The sequence below is a fragment of the Apteryx rowi genome, unplaced genomic scaffold (genome assembly GCF_003343035.1).
Source record: "Apteryx rowi isolate R43461 unplaced genomic scaffold, aptRow1 scaffold_626, whole genome shotgun sequence".
Lineage (NCBI taxonomy): Eukaryota > Metazoa > Chordata > Aves > Apterygiformes > Apterygidae > Apteryx > Apteryx rowi.
In genome coordinates this window covers 503,943-522,097 of record NW_020450901.1, presented here as the reverse complement: position 1 = coordinate 522,097, position 18,155 = coordinate 503,943, and the positions used below count along the sequence as shown (strand labels likewise).

The 18,155-nt window shown below is 42.6% G+C and overlaps 1 protein-coding gene across 1 annotated transcript; it reads left to right on the top strand.

Annotated features, from left to right (window-relative positions):
* Positions 1 to 2,181: 2,181 nt before the first annotated feature.
* On the top strand, positions 2,182 to 16,577 carry DUS1L (dihydrouridine synthase 1 like). The gene is given in 14 exon segments (XM_026084103.1): positions 2,182 to 2,502; positions 5,069 to 5,177; positions 6,086 to 6,136; positions 7,767 to 7,879; positions 8,639 to 8,721; positions 8,944 to 9,047; positions 10,152 to 10,296; positions 10,944 to 11,040; positions 11,390 to 11,478; positions 12,245 to 12,411; positions 12,974 to 13,011; positions 15,629 to 15,704; positions 16,057 to 16,175; positions 16,177 to 16,577. Coding segments are annotated over 14 exon segments (1,461 nt in total). The 5' UTR covers positions 2,182 to 2,265; the 3' UTR covers positions 16,210 to 16,577.
* Positions 16,578 to 18,155: the final 1,578 nt, after the last annotated feature.

Here is an 18,155-nt window from a genome sequence, read left to right as displayed (position 1 = left end):
CATGGAGCTACTGGAGTGAGTCCAGCAAAGAGCTGCTAAGATGATTAAAAGACTGGAGCATCTCTCAAATGAGGAAAGGCTGAGAGAGCCGGGACTGTTCCACCTGGAGAAGAGAAGACTGAGGGGGGAACTAATCAATGCATATAAGTATCTGAAGGAAGGATGTAAAGAGGATGAGGCCCGACTGTTTTCAGTGGCGCCCAGTGAAAGGACAAGAGGCAACGGGCACAAACCGAAACACAGGAAGTCCCAGCTGAATATAAGAAAAAAGCTGTTTTACTGTGAAGGGTGACTGAGCAGTGGAACAGGTTGCCCAGAGAGGCTGTGGAGTCTCCATCCTTGGAGATATTCAAAAGCCRTCTGGACAGGGTCCTGGGCAACCTGCTCGAGGTGACCCTGTTTGAGGAAGGGGGTGTTGGACTAGATGATCTCCAGAGGTCCCTTCCAACCTCAACCATTCTGTGATTGTGAGAATTGGATGCTTTTGTCATGTAGGTTGCTATTTTTGGTTCAGCCAGGTGCCTGATTGTGTTCCACCTCTCTGCCCTGATGGTACCTAACACTTCCATAAAGGCAAGTCCAAAAGAATCGTGTAAGGGTATGTGGAACATGACAGCATCTGCTTCATTAAGGTTATCAGATCAAGGACCATTTCAGTTGAAGGTGAGTCATAAGTAACAGAGAAAGCAATAAACAAAACACACAGAGACACAAACCTGACAGACAAGGGTTAACAGAGACAGAAACAAAAGACCAAAAGTCTCCAGTCACTAATCAATGGGTCACTAAAAAAATGTAGGTATAGCTTTGGAGAGGACCAACCTGGACTTTGTAACAGGTAAGAAGTGGGGTGGGGAACAAGACAAACAAGGATTTGGGTTATTCGAGGGGGGCTGTGGGACTATGAAATGCTTGCTAAGGAATGTTTAGGGGAAGGGGATTGGGAAGGAACAAGGTAGGAGTCTAGAAAGAAGAGATGGGGTAAAAGGGGCTGGTTGTGTGCAAGCAGTTGCTGGTCAGTACACTTGTCTGACTGAGCCTGGCAGCTGATCACTGCATTCCATCCTGTCTTCTTACTGAATTATTTCTTAACTATGTTTCTATGTAATCTCACTCTCTACCCTACATATCAGTCTGTGCTGATATTCAAGGGATCTGTGAGTGCTTTTGAGACTAGAGCATGATTGCACACCTCCATTTGCTAGCAAGCATCAGGCTGGATTAGCTGTCAAATAGGAGACCTGTATAGCAGGTAAGAGGATCCAGGATCTGAGCATGAATATTAGACGATCCCTGGTATTCAAGGGATCCACAAATGTGTGCATGCTTGCCAATGTTGAGAACGAAGGCATATGTGTTTTCACTCATAAACTTCAGTGCTGATCAGCCAAAGGAGAGAGAGGATTTGGCTTTCTGTACATGTTTTATGTGAGTTCTGTTAAAGGCAATGCCCCGCCTGCAGCCAGTCTCATCACTGTCCTCTGTGTGTGTGCGTCTCTGGGACACAGGCTCAGCCTTGCTGCGAGTTGAAGCTGCACACAGAAAAGCAGCAGCCGCTTCCATGAGCCTGGGATGAAGAAATGCCCGGTCTGCAGGCCACCCGGCTGGGCTTCCCCGGCTGCACAGGAGTCCCCGGGCCTCAGTGTGCCGGGGCAGCGGCCCCGATGCGAGCCGTTAGGAGCGCAGTGAGAGCATCGCTCTCGGTGTGATCTCACACAGCGCTCAAATAACCGCTTCACGTTGGGGACAGAGGCTTAAACGCAAAAACAAAAATACTTTTCAGGGCTTGGGAACACAGGAGGAAGAACGGACGCGGCGGCGGCGGCCACAGAGGGGTACAGCGGGGCTGGAGTCTCCCGGCGCACGGGGAGCCGCGGCGGGGCCGCCCGGGGGGGGAGCCCCGCGGCTGGGCGGCGGCGGTGGGTGCGCCTCGGCCTCGCTCCGCCGGCGCCGCCGGAGGGGCTCGTTGCGTCCCCCGAGCGCCCGCCGCGGCGGCTGGAGAACGGTGGAGCGCGGCGCCCGCCTGTCTTCGCCGGCGCCGGGCCGAGCGGCACGGAGACCCAGGCGGCTCCCGCCGCCCGCGGGCTGCCCGGACTCTTCCGCGCGCGGCCCCTTCCGGCAGCGCCGCGGTTTCCGGTGGCGCCGGCGCTGGCCGGAGCGAGATGGCGGTGGCACCGTCCGGCCGCCTCCGTGCCCGAGCCGGGGCCCAGCGTCCGCCTGCGGGCCGCTGGCGGCGGCTGCGGGCCCGGGACGGCGGGGCGGGCGATGCCGAAGCTGCGCGGGGAGGCCTTCTGGCGGGAGACGCTGCGGAGCGCGCACTACGTGGTGGCGCCCATGGTGGACCAGAGCGAGCTGGCCTGGCGGCTGCTGAGCCGCCGCCACGGCGCCCAGCTTTGCTACACGCCGATGCTGCACGCCCAGGTCTTCCTGCGGGACGCCAACTACCGCCGCGAGAACCTCTACGGCGAGGCCTGCCCCGAGGACCGCCCGCTCATCGTGCAGGTGAGCGCCGCGCCGCCGCCGCCCGCCCGCGGCGGCCCCGAGCTCCGGCGGCGGCGGCGGCCTCCGGCAGTAGCTTCCGCGCTTCCCCCGCGGCGCGCTGCGGCGAAACGACACGAAAGCAAATCAGCACTGCCATGTGCACCCTCGCCTTCGTTTGAATAAATCCAGACTTTTTTAAATGGGGTTGACATCAAGCTAGTCCATCTCACCTAGGCTTTAAAGCAATTGTGCAGAGTGACAGAAGTCTCGTTTTCTTCACCTAAGCAGCAATAACGATACTTAGCTCATGAAGCAAAGTGTGCTTTTCCGCTTTATCCCTTGGCTAGTGGTGGAGGATTTGGTGTCTTACCACAGAGTCCAAAGCACTAGATTTCTAACAGGGTTTCAGTCCTCCGTCTGATCTTTAGAGACAGACTACCTCTGGTTTGAGTCAAAGGCTGCTTCAGACCTGATGCTATTCAGGGAGGATCACAGTTTTTTTGAGTAGTTCTCTGAAACCATGAGCTCAGTGCTCACTTATGGTAAAAGAGAATGTGAGGAACACAGGACCAAACACATGACACTGTTTTAAACTTGAGGCGCATCTGCTTCCCGAGTAGTGTGAGAGATTGCGAGAGGTTTGGGTACTTCCCTGCACGCCATCCCACAGAGGGAGGGGGAGCTGGAGGAGAATCCAGGAAAGGGCAGCCAGCATGAACAGAGGAATGGAGTAATTTCCACATGAGGAACAATTAAATGGATGAGGACTCTTCACCCTGGAAGACAGATGACTGAGGGGAGAAATAAGTCTGTAAAAGCATGACTGGCTCAGAGAAGATGAATGAGAAACAAGACATTTCACTAAAGGGAATGATAGTTAAATTGCAAAACTCATTGCCATAGGATATTCTGGATGCTGAAAGATTACATGAGTTTAGAAAGCAAATTAAAGAAAATTCTATTGAGGTCCATTAGATGCAGGAAACACCACTCTGGCTTGGATGTCCTTGGAGACACTTTTCTGTGCCTGCTGTCCCCTAGACATCTGCTGCTGACCATTGTCAGAGCAGGTGAACCTTTGGTCTGTCTCAGTGCAGCTTTGTATATTCTTCTTTTTTCCATGGAAATGGTTTCTGTTGCCACAGAAGAATACAAATGCCGGAAGTTTAAATAGTCTCAGAAAGCTACAAGCCTTTTAAATATAGGACTGCAGCTCAGTAAGGCATGTGTTCTGGAAGAGCCTATGTGAGGAATGTCTCTTACTGTGAGCTTGCTTTATCTTTCTTCCCATTGGCCACTATTAGACATAAGGTACAGAACTAGATGAATCTTTGGATTGACCCAGTGCAGCTATCCTTACTGAGTTCTACTTTAAGGTACTTCCTTCAACCCTTTTCAGGGCTTAGCAGTCCCCACCCCCTCTCCATATTCCTTTTTCGGATATACATTCTGGCTCCAATAGAGCAATAAAGGAGATGGCAAAGAAAATCCCTCTTTCTGGTTCAGAAAGTAAAGCCACCATCAACTCTGTTCTTCACACCCTCTTTCAACAGGGCACCAAAGTACTTTGGTTATCTGCCATCCTGGTGCTTCTATCTCCAGTACTCTTTTCTACTGCCTGGAGAGTGTTCTTATATTTCTGGGCAGGTTTGGTTTTTGGTCACAGGCTCTGGGAAATAGATGAAGTAGAGGTGCATTTGGGCCCAGCCTGCTGTGTCGATTAGTTTACTGTATAAACATCCCCATTGATGTGGCTTGGTTGTACACTTTTCATTATTTCAGTTCTCTCAGAGAATGAAAATGACTTTTCTGCTTTCAGTCAGTGTTGGTTGTGAATAGTGCAGTGCTGCAGGCTTGAAATAACACTTTTGGCTCAGAAATGTGTTTGAATTTAAACCCATATGTTTTAAATTTAAAGATAGGATGATAGCTTGTTAATAATTAATTTTAGAAAATCTATTTAAAAGCCTAAATGTGGACAATAGTCTGGCTTTGTCCTCTTCAATGAAACAACCTCAAATTACTTTAACTGTTCTTAACAAAATGATGTTTTCTCTATGCTTTAAATGAAACATTGATTATATTTAAGACTGAGCAATCGACTAGCAGCCCAATGTGTCTATTTCACGCTCTGCGCTAATGTCCATTCGTTTTGGAGACAATGGTGCTTATTTATATTTACAAAGTTTGAATTCTCTCAAGACCAATAGGCATTGTAGATAAATTTTCTTCTGTGCCACCTTTGTTTATTCAACTGCTACAGCCGTTTGTTCTCTGGGAAATTTGAAGAGTTGTCCCCTGCTGTTCATGGCTATTACATATAAAATATTCTACGAATATTTCTTTGCCTATTGAATGCTAAGTGTTTTCACTTTGCCTTTTGAAAGTTGTGACTCTTTAGCTGATAGGTGTCACAGATTATATAATAATTTTTTAAATTGAGAAATGTTGGTTGCTAATGTGAACTGTGCATACTATGCCCCTTTTCTATAACAATTAGTCGCTTTATATGTCACAGTAATGGTGTGTTATCAGTACTTGAAAATGGCTGTTGTCTGATTCTTCCACTCATCTGTGTCTTTCTCAGTTCTGTGCCAATGACCCAGAAGTGTTCGTCCAAGCAGCAATGTTGGCTCAGGATTATTGTGATGCCATAGACCTGAATTTGGGTTGCCCCCAGATGATTGCAAAGAGAGGTATGTGCAAATCTGAGTCCTGCATAAGCAGAGAAATGGCATGTTACAAGTCTGAACTTTGGCAGTAAAACATCCAGAGGACCAAGTTCAGTCATGGTGTGGGTGGCTGCAGTACTGTCGAAATCAAGGTAGTTACACCCACTTTAACAAATAATGCTTTTGTAGTAGCTGAAGCAAAAGTTAGGTATACTAGTAATTCCAACTCTTGAGTGAAAGCTCTCATTTCTAGACTATCCTTCAAAAAAGTAATTTTTCACAAAGATTTGGCTTTATCTGACTTCAACTGATCAAACAGCCTGACTTCAAAAACTTCATTTAAAATTGTATAATGTAGGCGCTCAGTGTCTCCTGTATCCTTGATGCCTGCACAGAGTTTATTCACATTAGTATGTAAAAGGATAAAAACTGCTGAACCAATAAGGATATTGCAGAGATATCCATAGGGAGGAAAAACTAGCCTATGAAAATTTTGGACCAGTCAGGATGTTGAGGAAAGATTTGTTCCCTAATTGTCTGTTCCTCTTTAAAACTATCTTTTAAAGACTAATAGGACTCTCACTGGTGCACAGGGAAAATAGATGTTTCAGTCCTATCAGTTTTTATCCTGGAGGGAATTAAAACAGGTATAAAACCCTGAAAATAGGACTTTGAACTGCCGGTGGCAACATGCCAGCCTTAGGGAGTAGCGGTGAAAGTAGGGTGTGGGGCTTCGTTGTTTATCCTGTAAATCTAGGGTGGCATGAGAGACAGAGCACTCTAACTCTTCCAGTTTGGGCAGAACAGAGCAACTCCATTTCTGTCAGCGAGGAATATGAGTTTGTCTGGATCTTTGTATGTGAATGTTAATGAAGGCTTGTATATTTCAGATTCTCACTTTTTGCAGTCCATGATATGCTATTTTATCATAGGTCATTATGGAGCATTTCTGCAGGAGGAATGGGATCTTCTTCAGAGAATGAGTAAGTCTTTAGAGAGGCCTGTAGCTTTACTTTTGAGAGGGAATGGGATGAGCTCATCATTAGAAGGAGGTTTATTTTGGATTTTCTGTTTGTTTGTTTTACTCTATTTGTATTCCAGTGGCACCTTCAAGATGGTTGGTGGTATCTCACTACAGACTCATGCTAGATCTGCTAAAAGACCTGAAACAGAGCTTAGGTGAAAATGGGTTGATGAAGTCCCAGTCTAATGATGGCTTAGTGGCTCTCCAGCTCTAGAAATAGCACAGCTCCCCAGTGCCTTACTTTTTCACTCTGAAGTTCTCAGGTGCCAGGAGCTGTGCTTCTGCCTGAAGCCACAGTTGCCCTTTTCTGATCAGCTCAGTGTCCTCTTTCTGGCCATACCATAACAAGTTATGCCTCTCTTCCTTGAGTTATGTAGGTTGTTCTCAGAATATGGGTAACAGTTGTGAACAGTATCATATCCTTTGTTGAAATACAGTTGGAACTGCTTTAAAAAGCAATGTTCTGATCATTTTGTAGAGCCTAGAGCATGCTTTTCTCCCTTCAAAGCAAGTGTCTGAACCAGGTGGTTAGTCTTACCTCTGCTTGTATTCCTTGTGGTCTAGTGAATCTTGAATGACGTTATGCACAAAAACACAGCCAGGAACCTGGAAAGGCAGACTGTGCTTCCCTGCCCAGCATATAGTCTGGTTGTTAGGGCACTTTTCTTGGGAGTGAAAGATGCAAATTAGAACAGCCTCAAGCTGGGAGGAGAACCCAGGTCGCGTAGTTTTTAAGAGAGTTGTCTCAAAAGTTGTCTATAGAAGGTGGGCAAAGCCTCTTCCTTTTTTCCTTCTCCTCCAGCCTTCTTTAAAATATTGGAGGAGTACTTCTTTCTGCTTGCACCTGTACACACTCTGTTTGCTGCTTCAAAAGAGTGATAGGAAGTACCTATCAATAGAAGAGCGTTCTGGGATTTGGATTACAAGAAAGCAGGTGCCTTTGTGCATTAACGCCTAAGCTCTGGAAGAGAATAGAATTTCAGGCATGCTCAGCATTTTCCGGTTGGCTGTCTCTAACTAGCTCTCTTTTTAGTAGCATTCCAATTCCATGCACTGTGTAAGGACTATGGGTATTTAATGCGTAACCTACATTTACTACTTAATTGGGTCCACAGCCTACCTCAGCTGATAAACCTCTGCTTGCCATGATTACTTGGATGATAATTTGGAAAGAAGCAAAGGGGCTTTTGTAGGAAAGATGGATAAGTGAGTTAATGTTGCTGGCAGAGTAGGAGGAATACAGTATGCTGTGACAGTAGTAAAAATGGATCAATGATTAAGATTCAAGGGGGAAGTTTCTCAAAAGTGAAGGTTTGATGCAGTGGAAAAGGTAGGGCTGTTAAATTCTGAGCATTTGATGCCTTCTTATTAGAATGCAGATTTTGTTCTTCATGATTTACTATCAACTTGACTAACCTATGCAATAAGGGTTGCAGAAGGATATTGCTGATTGTTTAAGCTGTGAGAGAGCTGCATAGCATTAACTTTTCAGGCTTTTCCATGCCACACCCAGTGTCTGATCTTGAGGAGATTAGGCACTTTTTATAGCATTGTGCAGCCCACTTACCTGTCTTTTCAATCTTTCCCAGTTTTGCTGGCTAACGAGAAGCTCTCTGTTCCCATCACATGCAAAATCCGTGTTTTCCCAGAAATTGACAAGACAGTGAAGTATGCACAGATGCTGGAGAAAGCTGGCTGCCAGGTAAGGAGGCAGCTGCTCCCTCTACTGTTGCATTAGACACATGTCTTTGTGTAAACCATCTTATGACCGGATCTTGGCGCACTTTGCAGATAGATAGGCTGTATTGTTTTACGGACAAAAAATGGGGTGCAGAGAGATTGTATGTACTTGCGGTTATAGACTGCAGGTCAGTAGTGTAATATGGAACATACTGTGATTTTTAGAATCCCTGCTGTAATCACTGCATGGTGTGGCATCCTTCACTTGGGTGAGCATCCCAGTCTAACACAGTGCTGCAGGAAGTAGTGCAGATGCATGAAGTCAATAAGGCTATGGAAGAAAATATTTCATATCAAAGATGGCCATCACCAGTTAAAACATAGGTAGTTTTATAGGATTTAACTCCAGTTAAATTGAAGACAGCCTGTAGTGAGAGCCAGTGCTGCCAGTATTCTGGCCTTCTGAGGAGTAAGCCAGATCAATATATCACACATTCAACAGTGAATCACAAATAGGAGCCATACAATAGGAAACCTGTAGCTTCTCCCAAGATACAATCTTGTCATACTGTGAAGCACCAAGCTGAAAGAAGACCAAGACAATGCTGTGCTAGGTGAGCTGGTGATGTCTTTCTGTGATACCAAAATCGCTGTTGTTGTTGAAATAGCACTGTGGATTCAGTGGCATCCACAAAGTGTATGGGATGAAAGGAAATTTTCATCGGTGGATTTGTTCCAGTGGTTTGTATACTTTAAAAGCAAATGCAACTTTGTGTTCTAGCTGTTGACTGTCCATGGCCGTACTAAAGAACAGAAGGGACCACTTGCTGGTGTGGCATCTTGGGAGCACATTCAAGCTGTCAGGTAAATGAGCAGTACCAGAGAAGGGGGCACCCTTAGTTTTCTTTACTCTATGCCTACAGGTTTAAGTGGATAACTCCTAACACAATAGCAACATAGGTTATGAGCAGAGTGTGCAATGGCACTGAAGAACAAATGTGTGTGGCAGCAGTAGACCATCTGGATTGACTCCAAACAATCTTTTTAATTCTCAGTATTATGCATCTGTTTTATTCACTGGTATAGAAAAGCTGTGAGCATTCCTGTGTTTGCAAATGGAAACATCCAGTGTCTCAGTGATGTGGAAGAATGTATCCGTAAGACAGGAGTACATGGTGTCATGAGTGCAGGTAAAGAAAAATGAGCTTTTACTCTTGAGGGTGCAGACTGTTTCTTGCTCTCTTTGGTAGTCCCATATAACTTTATTAAAAGCTTAAGTCAGACTGCTTTGGTGAAGAACCTTGACTGAAAGCTGAGTAGCCATTCTCTCTTCTCTTGTACTGGCATTTCTCATCAGGAGCAGGAATTACTTTACAATGAGAATTGTTGTGTTGGACTTCTAGTACCATTGAATGGACAGCTCAAATCTAATTAGCTGACAAAGACATATGGGAATTCTGTTGTCCCGGAATATTCTCATGGGTTTCTGAATGGAAATCTTGATGCAGAAACTGTCTCCACTGGTTAATATTCCTGCAGATGCTTTGTGGTCTGCCATAGAATGCAGAGTTTCCATAGGTGGGCTAAATCAATAAGGGATTTTTTGATATTACAGGGTTGAATTAGTATCTGGGAGAGGACAAGGCATAATATAGGAGTTCTTATAACTGTCACATTACTGTAAAGAAAACTGCGATAATTGGTTCTCTAGGTTCATATTGGGTTGGGACAAGAAGGAATTAGCACTACTTTTACAAGAAGAGTTAGGAATAGACATCAGAAAAAGCTTCCAGTCACTGGCACAGTTAAAGCAATAAACGATTGCCTGGGAGGTTGTAGAATCTTATTTTTAAGAAGATACTAATCAACAAAAGGCTTGTCAAACTAACAGAGAAAGGTACAGTAAGAAACAGTGTCTGGAAATTTAGGCTAGACAGATGTGAATACAACATAAGACTTTTTTTATGGTTAAATGTTTAACCATTGGTCAAGAAAAGCAGTAATTTCTCTTTTTTTTTTTAAATCTGTCTTTGTGTTATTTTGATTAGATGCCTTTCCGGAAGGTATATTTAGATACAAGTGATTGAGCTCAATTAAGAATGTRTAGTGAAATGCAGTACCGTGAGGTCAGTCTAGAGGTTTATGGACCCTTCATTCTTATGTATAAGTACTTGGCTATGTTTCCTTGACTAGCTGGTAAAATCACAACAGAACTGATCAAGCTCTAGAACGTAGATTTTGTTTTCTGTTTTAACACTGAAATGAAAGTTTGAGTATTTCTTTTTATTCTCTAGAAGGTAATCTTCATAACCCAGCTTTGTTTGAGGGCCGAAACCCGTTGGTGTGGGAGATGGCTGAGGAGTATCTGGAGATAGTGCAGAAGTACCCTTGTCCATTGTCTTATGTCAGGGCTCATCTTTTCAAGCTCTGGCATCACACGTGAGTAACTCTAGAGAACTCTATCATTTTTTCAGGGCTTATCCTGCTTAGCAAGTATCTGGCTTTTCAGGACAAGAATTTGGCCAAAATTGGTATGCTGCAAGATTTTCTTCCCTGGACCTGGCTGGAGAGAATGTGGGCTAAGGCCTTTACCTTTCACTGCATATCTGGGAAACAGGACATGGAGATGAACAAGTTACCAGAAGATAAGCTAGGGTGTGAGCTTATAGCACATCAGCTACTATGTGGTAATTGCCCATATGTATGCATGCAGTTTGTGGCAAACATGAGATAACTAACTAACTCCTCATTCATTGTGAGGCAAAGCTATCTTGCATTGTTGTGGAGTAAGAGCACAGCCATTGGCAGCTACTGTGGAGTAGCTGATGCGCTATAAGTTTATGTTAGCTTATTGCAGAGTACCTTGTTTGTGTGCCCAAACTCCAAGTATTTATTCGAAAAAGAGTAGGAGGTGTCTGTTCTTTTTTCTCTGGACATATGAGAAAAAAAGATAAACTCCTACCAAAGGCAATATATGTATGCAAGAAAAATCTACAAAAAGTTTTTGTAAAGACATTTTTATTCAATCATCTCCTTTGTCTAGCAATAATGAATAAATATGACTTGGTGTTTGGGATTTGCCACAGGCTTCAAGTTTACCAGCAGCTGCGTGAAGAATTAGCGAAAGTGAAGACTCTAGAGGGCATTGCAGATGTCAACAGAGAGCTGAAACTACGATGCCAGGTACCAAGATGGGCTCATATCTCCCAGAAGAACACTGTCCACACTTAGTGGGAACTTACTATGTCTGCCATGCAGTTAGCCTGTTACCCTCCTCACTGGAACTTTCTGACTTGTCAGCCTTAATATTGTTCATTTACTGCAGTAAACTCAAACAGCTTTATGTGGGATAAAGCTGATTTAGGAGCTAAAATCTGCTACATTTCATCCATCTTACTAGAGTATTACAGTATTTTTGCCTATATTTAACTGTCATTAACTATTAGTTTAAATTCCATGTTATGCTTTCATGGAGTTTGAGGTATTATTTCCTGAGAACTCCAGGAAAACTGACAGTAACTCTATGCTGTAGGAGGAAATAGCTAATCAGAAAGAAGGAGAAAAGCCAAAAGAAGGATTGCCTTTCTTCCACTGGATTTGTCAGCCATACATCAGGCCAGGGTGAGTTGTCGATTCTAACATGGTCAGGTACACGCATGCCATTCCCTCCTGTACTGTTCGATATAGAGCCATTCAGTTCTGTTCTAGAAGCTTACATTCATTTAAAAATAAATGGATTTTCTGGCTTTTTTTCTGGTTATTGCTTTGTTCATGGGGGTGTTACTCATCCTATGCATCTTCTCTTTTAGACCCTCCTCAAGTTTATCTCTCTCTGGAAAGTAAAAGCCAAGAGAGTTTCACTGTAGCATAGAAAGAAAACCTGATGTGAAACAGATACTGCTACCTGACAGCACTTTATTGTTATATATAACAGGAATGCTGCTGGTAACTGCCAGGGTAGCAAAGATGGGAACTAAATTCTGTTGTATAAAGGATGCTTGTGTTGTATGGGCAAGCTTTTCAGATAGCTTAGCCTCTTTGTGGTGAAAATATGGTTTGAAGAAGAGTGTGTGTCAAGAGTAATACTTTAATTCTCCCTGGAAATGACAGGTTAACAGGTACCTAACTAATTTAACTGGCCAGCTTTCACTGACTTGCCAACTGGTATGGCTGATAGTATGTCTGTTTTTAACAGCCTGCGAACTATGAACCGCTCAGAAAAGACATATTTGCGCTTTCCTGTTTCACTTTTAAATGCAATGTCACTTACAATTTAGCAATGATAGAAAGGTTTACAGTTTACCCAGATTTCCATAAACAGTAATGGGGGCCAAAGAACGCCTACTTGTTCCTTTCTGCCAGCTTACAGTGATGTCTACCATTTCAGGCCAAAGGAAAGATGCAAAGAGAATGGAATCAGTGGGACTGAAAAAGGTGTGCGAGGGAAACGTGCTCTGGAAGATGAGGAAGATAGAAGTTCTGAGCTTCTTTCAAAGAATAAGCAAAAAAAGAAATTAAGAAATCCAAATAAAAGCTTTGATCCATCTTTAAAACGTAAGTTTCTTTTACTGTTCATTGGCATAGATGGATGGACACGCTGCTGATGCCACCTTTAGACATAAATTGCCACTACTTTCTTTTCCTTGTTTATGCAATTGAAGAAACTTTTCAGAAGAGAGGGGGATTATTGGGAAACTTTGGTAGTATGAAATGTGATTCAAATTGCATTTKTTAGGAAAGGAAGTTAGTTAATCAAAGAAGTAGGTCGCTGAGCCACTACAAGCATCTTTTTAAAGTGAAAATGCTTTACAAAATAAATTGTAGCAATCACTAGCATTCAAAATTGAAATTTCATATGCATTTTAAGCAGCTTACCTCCTCCTTTGGACTTGACTTGAGGTTAAACATTTTCTGTGTTTGGACTTAGCATAGAGGCTCTTAAAAAGTCAGAGTATCTTTACCTTCTTTGCACTGTTCTTTGAGGTACAGTATTTTATTAAAAGAAAAGTCCACTTCTGGGTATAAAAGCTCCAAGCTTTGTCTGATCTTGAAATTGTGAATTTACTGTTTCCATATGAGAATACTATTGCTGAAATTGGGTCTCTCTCTTTTCCAGCCAAATATGCAAAATGTGATCAATGTGGAAACCCTAAGGTAAGTCCATGCCAGCATCCATTAAAGCATTTCTATTTAATCCTGAGGTTTGTGGTGTCAGTATCCAGTAAGGCATGCATACTAAGTTGTGCTGATATGTAAAAAACATGCCTGTGCTCAGGCAAAAGCCTCTTAGCTATGAACAGTCTCTGAGATGAAGGTGCTGTGCAAAAGCTCTCATGCTTGTAAGTAGATTCTTCACAATCATTTGCCTTCCTTTCCAGAAATTGCAGTCTGACTTGTGCAGCTGCTGCTGAGGATATTTATTGCTAAGACAGCTGAGTGAATTAGACATAACTCACAGGATCTCTTGGAAACAAATCTCCAAACTTTCACTAAGTACATGTGTGTTCTACTGTGGAAAAACAAACAAACAAGACTGTCAGTAGAGTTTAGTGGTGGTGCTGTTTTTCTGCAAGGATTAAGAATTGGTCTGATATTGGCATATTGATTAAAAAAAACCCAAAAATGTAAATTATCATTGCAGTCTGTAGTGACTGTCAGGCAGCATCTGTAGCTGTGAGGTTTTGGTTTTGGATGTAGGCCTTTAATAAGAACAAGAATGAGCACCTAGTCCTTCTTGGCTCTGCTTTTGAAACTCCACTAGCAGATTAACTCCAGCTTTCACCATTAGAAATGTTAAGCAAGCCAGCTCTTTTCCAGGTTCTTTATAGCATAGGCATTTGGAACCCAGAAATGAACAAACCTAATTTTTTTTTTCTTTTTAACGGAATACAGCTGTTTCCTCGACCAGGAAATGTCACCGAGCTGAATGAGCAGAGTGTATTTAGTGCTGCTAACATACCCGTGCACACAGACATATAAGCAGAGTGTAAGATGCAAGGAATAATTTTGATATCTGAGAAAGTAGCAATACTTTAGCAGCAAGGCACATTAGAGCAGAGGAGGGAGGGCATATACTATTGCCTTCTTCTGCAGCACCTTATAAACAGCAGCAGGGTGCTGCTCAGGTTTGAGCTGTAACTACAGAAAGAATAGATTTCTTGCCATGTTCATTACTGGAAAAATGTTGAGCTTCTTGGCCTGCTTTTGAAGCCATCCTGTTTCACAGCTGGGTGTTAGTGCGTCTTGGAGCTTCATCAATGATTCTCCAAAGCAGGGCAGGATTATTCTCATATTTGTTTTGCCCTTGCATCACTGTTATGCTGCAACCAGCACTGGCACTAGCAGTGTAGCAGCAGTGTCTTGAGACTGGAACCTCTTTTTTTTTTTATTTTTTTTTCCCCTCGCCTGTCTTAAAAAAAAAAAAAAAAAAAAAGTTTGCCCAAATGCCTCACAGTTCAAAGACCATCCTCATTAGGCTCTGTCCCTCTCCAGCAGAAAGCAATAAGTTTATATTATTTCAGTACTTTGTTGTCAGTAGTCTTCAGGCTAGAAACATAGCTGAAGTTCTGTCCAGGCAGCCTAACTTACATTAATGATGTGAATCTGGAAAATGCTGCCTATGCATTCTGGTACTCTCCTGCCATTGTTCTTACTCTGGGCCTTAGATCCCTAAAATAGCACCTCTGGGGAGTGTTTAACTAACTAACTGAATTTATTTTTATTATTGCTCTTCCAGAATGTGCTACTCCCAGGCAGAACTGGCAGGGTGGGTGTCACCGTTGCCACATGTCCAACTGTGTGCGTGTGCTGGCACTTGGTTTGGGGGTGGGGGTAAGCTTTACTCACAGAGAACTGAATTACTGTAATGAATAACAATGTGTGCAAATGAAGCTGTAGGTTACAGTAAAGTCCAAAATGCCTGGGAATTAAACAAACAACAACAAAAAAGACTGAGAGTTGGTGGTGGTTGTTGTTGTTGTTGTTGTAATCATGGAATAGCTAGAAGGAGGGAAAAAAAAAAAAAAATTAAAGTTCTCCCTAAATACAAGACTTTTTTTTTTTTTTTTTTAATCAGAAAACTTGTTTTCCTGAAGGAACACACCAAGCATGTGTGAGCCAAAGCATCATAGGCACTCAGTCTGGTGTCAAGCTGTAAAATAGCCAAGAATCATTCTCGGCCCTCCCCTGAGGAAGGGCCATACCTTATATTTTAATATATGTAGTTGGGCAGTTGTTATGGAAGTAATTTCTGTGATACACTATTTATTTTCGACATAGCTGCAGATAGTGCTAAATGTCTGTCAGATGCCTTGTTTCAAACACTGCAAACTCAATTCTAACAATATCGTAAGTCTTGTTCTAAAGTGCTTTCAGATTTTTGCCTCTGTGTTATGTACTGCAGGCTGCCCACCGGCTTAGTGATGCTGTGGAAGTGGAAGATGGCTTTTTTTTTTTTTTTTTTTTTTTTTTTTTTTTTTTTTTTTTTTTTTTTTTCTCCTGATTTCCCTGTGTACAAACATTTGATAGCTGGGGGGTGGGGGAATGTCTTTTTTATTTTATTTTTTTAATATGACATCAATGCTCTAGTCTTCATTACAGCAAGATGTGACTGCCTAATGTATGGCTCCAGCCTTCTTCAAATGGTCTGACTGTGTACAGCTAGATAGGTGGTGCTTATTATACAAAAAATATATGTGTATTTTCACTAAACTAACTAACTGATACAAGCTTCTTTTCCCCCTTCCACCTCCTCCCCCCCCCCAACTGCTAGGGCAATAAATGCGTGTTTAACATGTGCCGAGGATGCTGTAAGAAAAGAGCATTCAAAGAGACAGCAGACTGTCCAGGTAAGTGTAACTGTATCAATCGGTTCTGTCCTTAGAAGTCAGTGAACAAATGTCTTATCCTTCATATATATTCAGTGCTTGAATCATTGATTTATAAGTTGGGGAGGTGTGTTGTTGTGTGTGGGTTTTTTGTTGTTGTTTTTTTTTTAAGGCCATACAGAGCTTTCTAAAATTTTATGGCTGTTCTTTCTGGTATGCGTGGTATTTCTTCTGCTTCCAAACCCTTGCATTGCATTGTTTCCAGACTGTAAGGACCCAAACATTATTTCTAGCTACACAGACTGAGCTTGTTCCATTTTCCCATACATTCATCTTTATTTCAGTTTCTTTTTCTCTATCCTTTTTTCTTCAGGTCATGGACTACTTTTTAAGACCAAGTATGAAAAGTCCCTTTTGTGGCAGAGTAGTCAAAGAGAGATTCAAAATCCAGAGATCAGCTGGAGAGGAGAGGTGGATGTGGGAGAGACTACGCTTACTGAAGGAGGCTGTTGACAGCACAGTGTGAAGCTTTGGAAATTAATTGTACAAGATCTCCTGCTGGGCCTCTGCATCCCTGGGCCAAAGAACCTGCCATCTCCAGAGTACCATCAGCTGTGTGAACTTGTTCCACAGGTTTATTCTAGGTTCTGGACAAGTTTTATTTAAGTAAAAAGCTGCTTACTCAGGGACTTATCCTGCATTTGAAATAAAAAGGATGCAATTAAATTATGCTGTGTTTTAAAGACTTCACCAATCTGTGTGCATCATAATGGCTGAAAATGCATTTGAGTGGGGGGAAACCTACACACACTGCCATCACAATCTGCCTCCTGTAAGTTCATTAATCCTTCATGTGCTGTTTTTAATATTGAGGAATAAACTTCTTATATTAGAGCAGCCTTCTGGAGTGTTTAAAAAAAAAAAAAAGCAATGGCAATGACTTCTTCACTAATAGAAAATGTCTCACATTTGTTTGAGTTTCAGCATGCTTTTTCAGTGCAGAAAAGAACTGAGAGGTACTCTGAAAGCATGAGAGGACATTAAATTACCGTATCGTTTAGCTATATGCTGCAGTTTTCTGTACTTGTAGACTGAGAGCATATTTGCTGCAGTGCTGCTGGCACTGTGTTAGTGCACTTCAAAGCAGCAGGCCTATAATGGTTTGCTACCTTATAAAGTGAAGCCAGCTAAATGGAACAAAGCAGCGATGCATTACAGAGCCTATACAAAATACACACCCAGGACTATGTACCCGCTCTGCCTAGAGCTACACAGCCTTAAACTATAAGGACAGTCAGTTAATATGCTAAAATTAGCAAACAGCTACTAGATGATGGAGTTAAACTACAGGTCCTGCAAGCCAAGAATAATATCTAGCAATTCTTGGGCTTGGGTGAACTACATGAGTAAGAGGGCAGTACCCAGAAGTCCCCCCCCCAAAATCTTTAAAATAAAATCTGTAATTTAGCATCAACCCTGGACATAATATAGTTGTTTTGAACACAACTAAGAGGACAGGAGCCAGGAGGGCAAGCTCTTACCGCTGCTTTTCTTGATGTTCCATATAGCTAACTTTTTTTTTTTTTTTTCAAGAATTGTGATTGCCCCAGTGCTTATCTGCCTGTCAGAAATTCTTCTAGAAGCTCAGCTGGGCTTGAAAGGAAATTAACAGGAAACCCAGCACCCAGGCTCCTAGGACTGCAAAAAGCACTGGCAAAGTGTCTGGTTAGAGCATTACAGCCCATATCTTGGAAAAGTAAGATTATTGAACAGTAATAAGTGAAAATCAAAAGTGCCTCCGAGGTCAAAAAGCAAACCCAGACTTTTTTTTTCCCTCCTAAAACCGAAAGAGGGGCTTAAGACAGCACCATTAGGAACAAGGAGAGGACAGCATGCCCTGTTATTTTATGACCCATTTTTAACATTTTCACTTATTTCTCAACACTTACTTACACCCACTTATGCGTACACACACACACACACACACACACACACACACACACACTTTGAGCCTGAGCAAGGTTTAGATGAGTCTAATGATCTGTTTGCATTTTCTAATCTGCATCACAAACTCTTTTATAGTTTACAGCCATGAGCTCATACATAAACCAGAACAGTATGCTGGATAAAAAGAAAACAGCTAGTAGCTGTAGCATGTTCTCATTCAAAGCATTAACAAGAAAGCCCAGAAGAAAGATTAACAGATCATTAAAGAGAATACCTTTATTACCTGCATTAAAGAGAGGCCTTGGCCTACCTTTAGGACAATTACTGTAATGCTCACTGGCAACTTCTGTTCTATATGTTCCAGTTTTCCTTGCTGTTTCTCCAGGGACCTTCTCCATCACATGGTCACATGCATCTTTATCTCTCTAGATATCTGTCTGTATCTGGATATCTTTTACTAGCTGTTCCCATTCATTCCCAATTCAATTCCTTTAGAGGGGCCACAAGAGGCAAGAACTTCATATT